Consider the following 11,161-nt stretch of genomic DNA (forward strand, 5'->3'; position numbering starts at 1 on the left):
CCCATCTGTGCTCTTCTCTCATATAGCGATGATCCATTCCAGGCTGTTTTGAACATATAGATTTGCTCCTGATTGTGGGTTTGGCTGTGCGAGTGTGGATACGGTGGGTGCAAGGGGGGAGGCGGAGGCCGTCTGCCCAGCCAGGTGAGGCGGGCAGCGCTGACTGACTGGGGTCCGTGCATTGTGGTCAGCAAAGTGCGAGGCGGCCAAATCGCATCACTCATCCATCCTTCTTCCCTACTTGACGCAGCAGTTACCATACTCATTCCCTCATCCGCTGCTGCTACGACTGCAAGATGCTCGCCATACCAACAGACGGTCCTCTCACTCGAGCATTCGCCCGTTCCACCACCAGCACCACCTCCTCTACCGCCTCGGCACACGAGCATCCTCTCTCCTCCTGGCTAAAGAAGGCCTCCGCTGCTTCTCCAGGCATTACTGCCACCACCTCTTCCACCCCAACACTCGTCATCAATGCCAAAGCAGCACCAGTTCTCAAACCAAGCTATACTCAGCAGAATCTCGCACTGGTCTCACGCTCGCTGCGCGCGATCCTCTCCCCTGTGAATGCGAACACAGCAACCCACACCCACTCTTATGAGCAATTGTACACTATCGTCGAATCACTTGTCCATGTATGCAAAGCGGGAGCAGAGCTATATGAGAAGGTAGGGATGGAGATTGAGAGGGGTAGCGTGGAGTTTGCGAGGGTGTTGAGGGATGAGATTGGTCAGGCTCAGGGGGGTGCAGATGCCCAAGGAAGTGAGCAGTGGTTGGGTGGACTGAAGAAGGCTTGGGATGGGTGGGCAGAGAGGAGCGTGAGTATCCATGCACAAATAGAGGAAGCAAATGCGCATCTGCACTCCCACTGACACTTCCCCATCTACCCTCTGTCTGTCTGAATCTACAGAATATCGTTCAGAGCATTCTTGCACCCCTCGACTCTGGCTTCACCTACAAGCAGCGATCTGTCAACTTCCAGCCAAGTCAGGAGATTCTCCTCGACTCCTTCAGACATAGCGTCATTGATGACGTCGAGATTAGGGCGAAGATCTTGCAGTCTGTCACGGCCATTGTAGAGCAGGAGAGGTGAGTGTGGTGTAGAAGCTTACAGCGAGGAGCATGATCAGAATGCTGACTGACTGCTGTGCCCATTTGCCATTGTCCAGATCTGCGCCCTCGTCTTCGTCTGGTCCCTCGTACAAGTCCCTGCACTCTCCCGTTCTTGCCCTGCTAGTCCGAATGCAAGCCTACCCAGACCTTGAGGCTGCTGTCCTCACCGCCACCCAGTCTTACTATGAGGTCGAAGCTGCTCGGCTCGTATCCGATAGCTCTGCAGTCGAAGCGGTCATATCTGCAGCCAGTATCGAGTCCTACCTAGCTCACACTCAGCGACGCATCGATGAGGAGACTTTGCGGGGCCAGTGGCTGCTAGAGCCGACTTCGAATGGCAAGCAGAGGATGGTGGAGATCACACGGGATGAGCTCATCAAGAAGAAGGCCGAGTGGCTCACTACTGGGCTTCCAGCTCTGCTACAGGAGGACAAGCCGCCGCTTGTCTCGCTGTCCCTCTTGTACAAGCACCTCGACTCGGTGAAACACATCAAGCCCCTCACTACAATCTTCTTCGATCATATCCTCAAAGTGGGAAGCGCAATTGTCTCGCCTCCTTCTGCTGCTGTCCTTGCCAAATTATCCAAGCCTCCAAAGACGGACGCAGACAAGGAGACTTTGAGAGTCGGTCTTGCCGAGGAGGAGACGATGATCGAACGCTTGATTTCCTTCAAGACCAAGATCGATGTCACCGTCGATGGAGCCTTTGCAAGTCGAGATGAGTTCCTGCAGCGACGTACCGAGGGCTTTGAAAAGGTCGTCAATTCTCGTACTGGTGGTGGAAAAGTTGCAGAACTCTGTGCGAAATATCTCGACGCTAAGCTCAAGAGTGGAAACAGAACCATGTCCGACGAGGAGCTGGAGAAGTGTCTCGACGAAGCGCTGGCTCTGTTCAGGTACACACATGCAAAGGACATGTTCGAAGAGTTCTACAAGCGTCACTTTGCTAAGCGTCTGCTCCTCAACCGCTCTGCGTCCAGTGACGCGGAGCAGAGTATGCTTCTCAAGCTCAAGGAAGAATGCGGAGCTGGCTTTACGCAGGGGCTTGAGACGATGCTGAAAGACATCACGCTTTCTGACGAGATGATGAAGGGCTACGCTACTCAGCAGGACAAGCTCAAGGCGGATACCCAAGGAGAGGGTGGTGATGACTTTGATCTCAATGTCAATGTGCTCACACAAGCCCACTGGCCAACGTACCCAATCGTCGAAGTCTCCATCCCTGCGACCATGGCAGCGGCTCTGGAGCGCTTCCGCACCTTCTACTCTGCCCGCAACTCCGGACGAAAGCTGCACTGGGCTCACTCCCTTTCGACCTGTGTGCTCAAAGGCACGTTCCCCAAGTGCGGCGAGAAGGAGCTGCACGTCTCCGAGTTCCAAGCCATTGTCTTACTCCTCTTCAACGGGCTGAGTCAGGGAGAGAAGCTCTCCTATGAGTCTATCCGCGAGCAGACTGGCCTAGAAGAGTCTGAGCTGAAGCGCACCCTCCAGTCTCTCGCCTGTGGGCAAATCCCGACCCGTGTCCTACGCAAGGACCCACAAGGACGTGAGGTGCACGATACGGACCTCTTCTACTTCAACGAGTCCCTCAAGAATGAGCGCCATCGTATCCGCATCAATCAGATTCAGATGAAGGAAACAGTCGAGGAGCAGGAGCAGACGGAATCTAAAGTCCTCCTCGATCGTGGACTGGTGTTGCAAGCAGCGGCAGTGCGCATCTTGAAAGCTCGCAAGCAGCTCAAGCATGCTGAATTGCTGCAGGATGTGGTGGATGCTATCAAGGCGCGATTCCAGGTTGACGTAGGGGAGATTAAGAAGACGTTTGAAATTCTAATCGAGAAGGAGTATATGGAGAGGGTGGAGGGAGAGAGGGGCGTGTATCGATATCTGGCGTAGAAGGGGGTCTGAGCTTTGAGTCAATAAGCCAGTAGAGTTGACTGCCATCCAATGACAATCTTAGTTTCCGCCTTCAAGTGTGCGACAATGACGTCCATTCTTTCAGTGAGCATGATCAGATCAATCTAACCAATAGAAGGGACGCTAGCATGTCCTCTGCCGTGCTCGGCTCCGAGCTCCCCCAGCCCCATCGGCTCGCGTAGGCCGAAGGCGCTCAATCGCAGAAGCGAGGCGTCCCACGCGAGCAAAAAAAAAAAGAAAAAGCCGGCAGTGGGTGGCTGCTGCGACAGCGAAGAGCGATTGCTGACTTGGAGACTCAGATCTGTCTGAGTACTACAGTATGCCGATTCGCGGCAAGCACGGAGAAGGGGGAAAGTGAAACTGACACTGAACACTACGCCTGCACGCACGCACGCCCAACGGAGATGAGAGGTGGAGAGAGAGCAACTGGTGACGCTAGAATGGGGTGTCAGGGTTGTGAGTGCAGGGCAGGGCAGTGCAGTGCATTGGATAGAGTGAGACCGTGAAGGCCCCGTCCTGCCTTTTCCCCTTGCCGGCGGAGAGTTGAGCGGAAGCGGAAGAAGAGATACAGTGAGGCTAGGCTATGCTAGGCTGGGCTAGGTAAGACGCGACGCAGGGCGTTTGTGCTGAGGACGTATAGGGTTACTATCTATGTCCGGCTGTTTCTCTTTACCCCTTCTTTTCGTGCGGTAAGGTCTGGGAGTTTTGCTTTGCTGGCTGCTGCCAAGATCCTCGTGGTGCTAGTGTCTGCCTCCTAGGCTGCCCTTTCACTGTGTGCGCGTGTGCTTGGATGCGTTGGCAGTCAGTCTAAGGGACACCGAAGTGAGGCTGGGCTTTTTTCGGGACTCGGCTGTCTGTCTGACTGACTGACTGTCTGTCTATCCGTCGGTCATTTGTGCCGCCTTGGCTTCTTCCTCCTTCTGATTGAGATGCGAAGTCTCAGGCAGCCGTGTGAGCGTGGCATCATCGTGCTGGCAGGCAGGCAGGCAGGCAGGGCAGCCCTGAGCGCATCCGCCTCTTCGGCCCGCCGCCGCCCCGCCCTACCCGAGCGATGGGGGGGATGGCTGATATCCCCGCTCGGCTGCACACCAATGTCCGGGTCCTCTGATGATGGGCCCCCGGGCAGAGGGGCAGTGAGTGCATGGCTTGCTGTCGCTGATCTTAACTCTGCCCTTTTTGCTTCTCCGACGAGGGGCGGGCTTAGGTAGCTGCTGTAGCTGCTACTCGTCGAGCAAAAAGAGGCGTTCGATCGCCCAGGAGCGGAGCCCGTGTGTGCCGGGGCGCACTTGGCTCCGTCGCTCCATCTTGCTTACTGCTTGCTGCTTCCTGGGCCTCGCATCGCATCGCATCCCATCGCAACGCCCGCGCCCTGCCCCTGCCTCCATCTGCCGCCCTTCGCTCACTCCCCCTTCTCTTTCCCACCACTCGCCATCTCAGATCCCCCCGACCCGCCCTCTCCTTCCACGTACCATAATTATCCCATCCTACCAGATCCCAACTTCGCAACTTCCACTCGCGATTGAGGTGACTTGGACTCAGCCGCACCATCATCATTCCCACTCCCACTACCACCACTACCATCTCCTCCATATCGTCACGTCGTACACGTTCCGTCTCAATTCTTCCTCTCGTCATCCTCCTCCTCGTCGTCGTCATCATCTTCATCATCGCTGGCCGAGTACTTTCTCATCATCTAGCCCTTTCTTCGTCCACGTCGACTGCAATACTTCTCATACCCTCCCTTCAGAGCACAAAGAGAAAGCAAAGTGCCGCCCCTTGGAGCTAAGAAAAAGGACCATTTAATCGTCCGAACACGCGTGCGCCCCCGAACCGATTAGCCGGCACCGGAGCAACAGATTCCTCCCCCCCCCCCGTCTATTCCACCCTTGCAGGCACTAAACGCCGTCACCGGCACCGAGTGTCTTCATCTCCTAGGCAACTAATTGTTCCTGCCTGGCTCTCCCTGCTCCTCAAATCGAGGCCCAAGGAAACGGCAATCGCGGCCGCAAACCCGATCGCATTTGCTGCATTGCTCTTAGGTCGCCCCTCTGTGCCCTGAGTGGTGGCTGCCCTGCTCCTCACTCGACAGCAAAGGAAAAGTGGTGCAAAGTGGAAGCAATCGGGCACCCAGACTCGACATTGCACAAACCCACAAAGACACGGCCAAGGTCTTGGTCTTGATCAGCTCGAACCTTCCTTTTACCCCCTCTGCCTCGTCCTTTGCGACGTGAAATCATGCCGCCAGTCCTGGGCAGCTCGCAGCATCCTCCACTCCCACCACCGCCCGGTCAGCAAGCTCAGCAGCAGCAGCAGCATCTACAGCACCCAGCGGGACCGCCCTACCCATCCATGCACGCTCCTCCTCACCATGCCTATGCTCAACAGCAGCCACCACCGCCCCCTACTATGACTGGCGCACCCTCGCATCAGCCTCCCCCACCTTCTCACCACCATCACTCTCATCACCACTCCATGGCACCTCCTCCAGGCCCAATTCAATCCAATGGAGTCGCACGAAGCGGTGGAGCAAACAGGGCCAATGGCTCTGCTAGGGTAGTCTCGGGGCCACAACAGGCAGCTGAGGCACAAGCCCAGGCCCAGGCACAAGCTGCTGCTGCTGCCGCCGGTGCTCCAGGAGGGCCTGGCGCTCATGGTCATCCTGCCGATGGACAGCCAGTGTCCACGCTGCAGAAGCTGGCGCATGCCAATGAGCAGGCTTGGATTGCAATTGGTGAGTACAAGAGCAGAGTGAGACTTCCGGTAGTCTACCTTCTGACACAAATCGCCTTCCTCCCCACCATACACTGTAGGCTCCGCTGCTGAATCCATGGAAGACTTCGATCGAGCCATTGGAGCCTATGAGTCTGCCTTGAGGCATAACCCATACTCGGTCCCTGCCATTAGTGCGATTGCAGGCGTGCACCGATCATTAGATCGATTCAGCAAAGCAGTCGACTACTTCCAGAGAGTACTCAACATCGTGCCAGAGAGCGGAGAGACCTGGGGAGCCATGGGTGAGTCAGAATATAAGGGCAGAGAGACGGCAGCGTGCAAGGCGCGCTTGTCTGCGTATGACGGGATTCCTGACCCTTTTGCTTCGTCCCCAACCATGCACAGGTCATTGCTATCTGATGATGGACGACCTGCAAAAGGCCTACACTGCCTATCAGCAGGCTCTGTATCATCTGCCAAACCCTAAGGAGCCTAAGCTGTGGTATGGCATCGGAATTTTGTATGACCGATATGGCAGTCTAGAACACGCTGAAGAAGCCTTTGCCAGCGTTGTGCGAATGGACCCCAACTACGAAAAGGCCAATGAGATCTATTTCAGGCTGGGTATCATTTACAAACAGCAGAACAAGTTCGGAGCCAGTCTCGAGTGCTTCCGTTACATTCTCAGCAACCCTCCACGACCTCTGACCGAGGTGGACATCTGGTTCCAAATTGGGCACGTCTACGAGCAGCAAAAGGACTTTGCCCTTGCCAAGGAAGCCTACGAGCGTGTCCTTGCTGAGAATCCCTCTCACGCCAAGGTCCTGCAACAGCTAGGATGGCTCTACCATCAGTCGAATGCCGGCTTCCAGAACCAAGAGAGGGCCATTCAGTTCCTGACCAAGAGTCTTGAATCTGATCCAAATGACTCGCAGAGCTGGTACCTCCTTGGACGAGCCTACATGGCCGGGCAGAATTACAACAAGGCCTACGAGGCCTATCAGCAAGCAGTGTACAGGGACGGCAAGAATCCTACCTTCTGGTGCTCGATTGGTGTCCTCTACTATCAGATCAACCAGTTCCGCGATGCCCTTGATGCATACTCTCGCGCTATTCGTCTCAACCCGTACATCTCCGAAGTCTGGTTCGATTTGGGAAGTCTCTACGAGTCCTGCAACAACCAAATCTCCGATGCCATTGACGCCTATGCACGAGCAGCGGAGTTGGATCCCGAGAATCAGCACATTCAGCAGCGACTGATGCTGCTTCGCAACGCAGAAGCCAAGGGCGAACAGGTCTCGTCTGCTCCGACTCCTCAAGATGTTCACCCTACTGCGTATGCAAATGCCAGTGGAATCGCCCCTGGTCCTCCTTCACAAATTGGTGGTGCACCTCCTCCGGGTCAGTACGCTCATGGAGGACCTGGCGGACCACTTCTGCCACCGGGAGGTGGACCACCTCCTCCTGGTGAAGGTATGGGAGGCGCAAGAGACCTACCCGGTCCAGGCGGACGACACTCTCCTGGCATCGATCGAGACATGCCTCAGAGGGGAGGTCCACCTCCTGCTATTCCTAACATCGATGATCGCGGCATTCGAGGTCCTTCACAGACGCCATTTGCGCCCATGGACGCTCCTCCCATCGGCAGCTCAGCGAGAACATCACCTTCGATGTCCCGATCGTATGCTGCTCCCCCGCCTCCACCTCACCCGCGTGACTCACCGCGCAACCAGCAGGCTCTTGCCTACCCGAGCGATCCTCGTCATGTAGACCAATACGGCAGGCCTCTGCCACCATCTCATATGGATCGAGAACGCGAGCATGATATGAGGGAGAGGGAACGAGAGTGGCAGAGGGGTGGATCCCACCAGGCTATGCCTCGAGGAGGTGAGCCACCATCCTCTCGCTACGGGAATGGCAGAAATTCGCCACCAAGCAGTTATGATCATGCGCCGGCATACGGTGGACCAGGAGGTGCCTCTGAAGCGGGAGGAGGAGGAGCCCCTTATGACCCCCTGGATCGTAGCCGACCATTGCGACGCTCAGATGGCAGCACAGGAGAGAAGGAACAGAGTGAGATCTCTGGCGGTGGGATGCCTCCAGGTGGACCCGCCTCTGCCATCAAGGGAGCCAAGAAAGCAACTCGAAAGCCAAAGGCAACAGCCGATGGCGCCTCGCCGATTCCTCGCAACAAGAAGGCTGCTGAGTCTCCCCGAGGCCAGTCTCCTCCGCTCAGTCGTGGCTCAAAGGGCTCTACTAGCAAGCCTGGTACCGCTCCCCATACTCCTCGCCATGTTCCCGAAGAGGTCCCTGCAGCTGGTCCTGCACCGTCGAGAAAGGTGGATGAGGACTACGATGAAGGAGCTGCTGATGCTCTTCTGGGCCTTGCTAGTGCCGCTTCTGCCTCTGCTGCTATGCCGCCTCGGCCTGCTCCCGCTGCTCAGCCTTCCCCACCTCTGGACAGCGCCAACGGAGTGCAGACTTCCGAGCCAGTGTCGGCGGACAAGGATGCTCCATCCCCGCCTGCCTCTTCAGTCCTCGGCAAACGCTCGGCGGACGAGACGAACGGCAACGATGGGCTCAATGGCAAGCCGCAGAGTCCATCTTCGCACACTGCAAGTCGAGACGAGGCGGCTGCTGTGACAGATGGCGCTCCTGGATCTCCTGAAGCAGGTCCAAGCCAGAGCAAGAAGCCTCGGCATGAAGAAGCTGCAACGACGACGGCTGACGAAGTGGCTTCCTCGACGGGCGCCGTTGCCGAGGTAGCAGAACCAGTTGCTGCTGCTGAAGCTGAAGCTCCTGCCGTCTCTGAGGTGCAAGAGGCCACGATGGAGAAGGAAGCCCCCACAGCTGCCCCTGCCACTACAGGTACGCCAGAGGCTGCAGCGGACAAGCCTGCTGAGCCTACCGCCGCCGAGACCGCTCCCGTTGGGGCAGACCAGGCTTCTTCGGCAGCAGAAGCAGAGACGGTAGAAGAGGCAGCAGCGGCAGCCCCTGTAGCAGCTGAGCCTGTAGCGACGACATCCACGCCGGCGGAGGCTGTTGGTAATTCTAGCAAGGAGGAAGGCGAAGTGGAAGAGGAAGCCGAGGAAGGGGAAGTCAAGGCGGCAGTGGTGGGTGCTGCTGGAGATAGTGAAGCAAAAGAGGAGGAGGGGGACAAGGAAAAGGAGAAGGTGGATGAAACTAAGATGGATGAAGGAAAGTAGATGAGGTAAGGGGGGCTATACGAGATGTTGAGGGTCGTGTACTGGTGAGATATGAAAGAGCTCGGTGGGGAGAAAGTGCAAAGTGCAAAGTGCAAGCAAGCGAGCAAAAGGGACAGGGAGGACAGGTGAAGGGAACAGCAGCGGTAGCGATAGAGACAGAGGTAGCGGCACCGGTAGAGGTAGAGGTAGAGGTAGCGCCAGTCCTAATCGGGTCCTCTTCCCTGTTTTTCTGTTTCCCCTTCCCCTTTTTTGCTTTTGCTTTTGCTTTGCCAAGCAACTCTTGCTCTTATTTCCATTACTGCTCTACTTGTGGCTTGTGGACCGTGGCTCGTGACTCGTTTTGAGTTTGTGGGTTTGTGGGATTGTGAGTTTGTGGGATTGGAAGGTTGGGAGGGTGGGAGGTCGTGATACAATCTGCTTGCTTACCTCGTTCTCTGAGGTTCACTGTGCCTCCCCTGCGCTGAGTCTTCTTCTCCTCATTAAGAGGGTGCACGACAAGAGTTGGGTTGGGGTTGTGCTCGATGAATTGGATGTTGAGTGTTGAATGTTGAGCGTGGAGGAGAGGGGGAGAGGCAGAGAGGGGGAGCGGGGGGAGGTGCTGCTGGCTGGTCGTGGATGGAAGGGTGAAGAGACTCGTGGATGCAAAGGGTGGAGAGAGAGAGACAGACCGGTAGACAGGCCGGCAGACCTCTCCGACTCGCTCCAGACCAGAAGCAGCGCAAGCTCCGAGTGAGAATCACCATGGTCTCCTTGAACTTCTGCTACTTTTGCCGCAGCCGTCCCTCTCGGCCGACATAGACGGGAAGCGGGCAAGGGGCGCCTGAGTGTTTCAGGGCCGCGTCACGACGAGGCTGCGAAAGTTCCAGCTGAACGTCATCCCACACTGGCATGCGTGATGTGACTGGTCCGTCGAATTTACTGGCCTTTTAGAATTTCTCACTCCTTTAAGAGTACTTTGTGGTGCTTGACGAGAAAACGTATTCTCCCGCCATCATCTCCCACGACCGAAGCACAAACAGGAGTCGGCTGCATCTACTGCTCTCCCGAGATAGTCTACCTCGAGGTAGTGCTTGCATTATGCTCACGAACGCCTCTACAGAGGGCAAGGCGGAGGCCTATACTGGCGCCGGAGCCAGTGAGCAGCAGAACGCTTCGCAAGCCTACAAGTTCTTCTTCCGGCTTGTAACAGTACCGCCTACCACGAGACCTCTTCGGTTGAGGACCATTGTTCCCAGTCGCCATCTCGGCATCACCAATCAAGAACGAGCGGACATCGAGCGAGCGAGACTTGAAGCTGAGCAGGCAGAGAGGCCCGGGATCAGATTCGAGGATCTCGATGAACCAGAATGGGTTGGTACGGATCACGACTACGTGAAGCACTATGCCAAGGATCGCTTCCATTCTGGAGTGTACACCATGACCACGACGCCGGAAATTGATGAAGCTGCCAGAAAGATTGTGGCTCTGCCAAAAGTTTCCAGGGCTTTTCAGGGCATCAATAATAACGTTGAAAGACTAGACAAAAATGCTGCACACATCGTTAACATCCTCCTCGGGTTGAGCGACTCAGTGCGGAAGCACTTCAACGTGGACCAAAACGACTATGGCAAATTCTTTGAAATGGACGACTGGCCAATAGAAGTTGTGGGTGGCAGCACCGACATATTCTGTAGAGACGCTGAACGAAGAGATGCTTTCATTCACTTTCACAGGACAAAGAGAATGCATTTGATGATGACGAGTACGGAACGGCAAACATCTTCGTACAGGGTTCAAAGCCACCAGCGAGCTTCTCAGAGAGGGATTCAGTATCGCAGTACTGGTCGAATCTTGTCTCCTTTATCAAAGTCGGGACAATGGATATGTATGACTGGCTGGATAGGATTATTCTGCGGTGTCTGTTCCTTGCGGTGAGGCTGAAAGGGGCATCCTTTAGCGAGCATTTGGCAATCAGGCGACATGTTGGCGCTGACAATGGCTCCTGACCTTGCATTACGCTGCTAGGGCCAAATGTTCCGGTATCGTGCTTTCACCTCTCACATTCACTTTGTGACGTGGTCTGGGCATTTCGTACGGCTCTGGTACGTCAACGCAGACATGTATGGCTGCTCTCAAATCTTCGACACTCGAGCTCCCTATGACCAGATAGATATTGTCAAGATTTTGATTCTCCTTACTTTGGAGGATCATTCAATGCTACTGAATGGTCACTG

At 55.9% G+C, this 11,161-nt stretch overlaps 3 protein-coding genes across 3 annotated transcripts; all 3 read left to right on the top strand.

The window, feature by feature from the left end:
• The first annotated feature begins 235 nt into the window (after nucleotides 1-235).
• On the top strand, nucleotides 236-3,084 carry BCV69DRAFT_256744 (Cullin-domain-containing protein). Its single transcript, XM_025490609.1, has 3 exons — nucleotides 236-818; nucleotides 911-1,089; nucleotides 1,170-3,084. The coding sequence occupies exons 1-3, from the start codon at nucleotides 297-299 to the stop codon at nucleotides 3,007-3,009; spliced, it is 2,541 nt and encodes an 846-aa protein (XP_025349280.1). The 5' UTR covers nucleotides 236-296; the 3' UTR covers nucleotides 3,010-3,084.
• Nucleotides 3,085-4,971: 1,887 nt separating this feature from the next.
• BCV69DRAFT_306346 (TPR-like protein) lies at nucleotides 4,972-8,948 on the top strand (the record flags this gene model as incomplete). The annotated part of the gene is made up of 3 exons (XM_025494682.1): nucleotides 4,972-5,761; nucleotides 5,841-6,044; nucleotides 6,148-8,948. Exons 1-3 carry the CDS (start codon nucleotides 5,266-5,268, stop codon nucleotides 8,946-8,948), a joined length of 3,501 nt encoding a protein of 1,166 aa, XP_025349281.1. The 5' UTR covers nucleotides 4,972-5,265.
• An 843-nt stretch (nucleotides 8,949-9,791) lies between these two features.
• BCV69DRAFT_133553 (hypothetical protein) lies at nucleotides 9,792-10,928 on the top strand. Its single transcript, XM_025489245.1, has one exon. The coding sequence runs from the start codon at nucleotides 10,026-10,028 to the stop codon at nucleotides 10,860-10,862; it is 837 nt and encodes a 278-aa protein (XP_025349282.1). The 5' UTR covers nucleotides 9,792-10,025; the 3' UTR covers nucleotides 10,863-10,928.
• Nucleotides 10,929-11,161: the final 233 nt, after the last annotated feature.

The sequence above is a fragment of the Pseudomicrostroma glucosiphilum genome, assembly GCF_003144135.1.
Source record: "Pseudomicrostroma glucosiphilum strain MCA 4718 unplaced genomic scaffold BCV69scaffold_3, whole genome shotgun sequence".
NCBI lineage: Eukaryota > Fungi > Basidiomycota > Exobasidiomycetes > Microstromatales > Microstromataceae > Microstroma > Microstroma glucosiphilum.

Excerpts from the sequence above, each read along its gene's own strand:
- BCV69DRAFT_256744 (XM_025490609.1), top strand. The coding sequence starts at position 297 with ATGCTCGCCATACCAACAGACGGTCCTCTCACTCGAGCATTCGCCCGT. Across the intron at positions 819-910 it reads ATGGGTGGGCAGAGAGGAGC|AATATCGTTCAGAGCATTCT; the intron begins GTGAGTATCCAT and ends CTGAATCTACAG. Across the intron at positions 1,090-1,169 it reads GCCATTGTAGAGCAGGAGAG|ATCTGCGCCCTCGTCTTCGT; the intron begins GTGAGTGTGGTG and ends GCCATTGTCCAG.
- BCV69DRAFT_133553 (XM_025489245.1), top strand. The coding sequence starts at position 10,026 with ATGCTCACGAACGCCTCTACAGAGGGCAAGGCGGAGGCCTATACTGGC.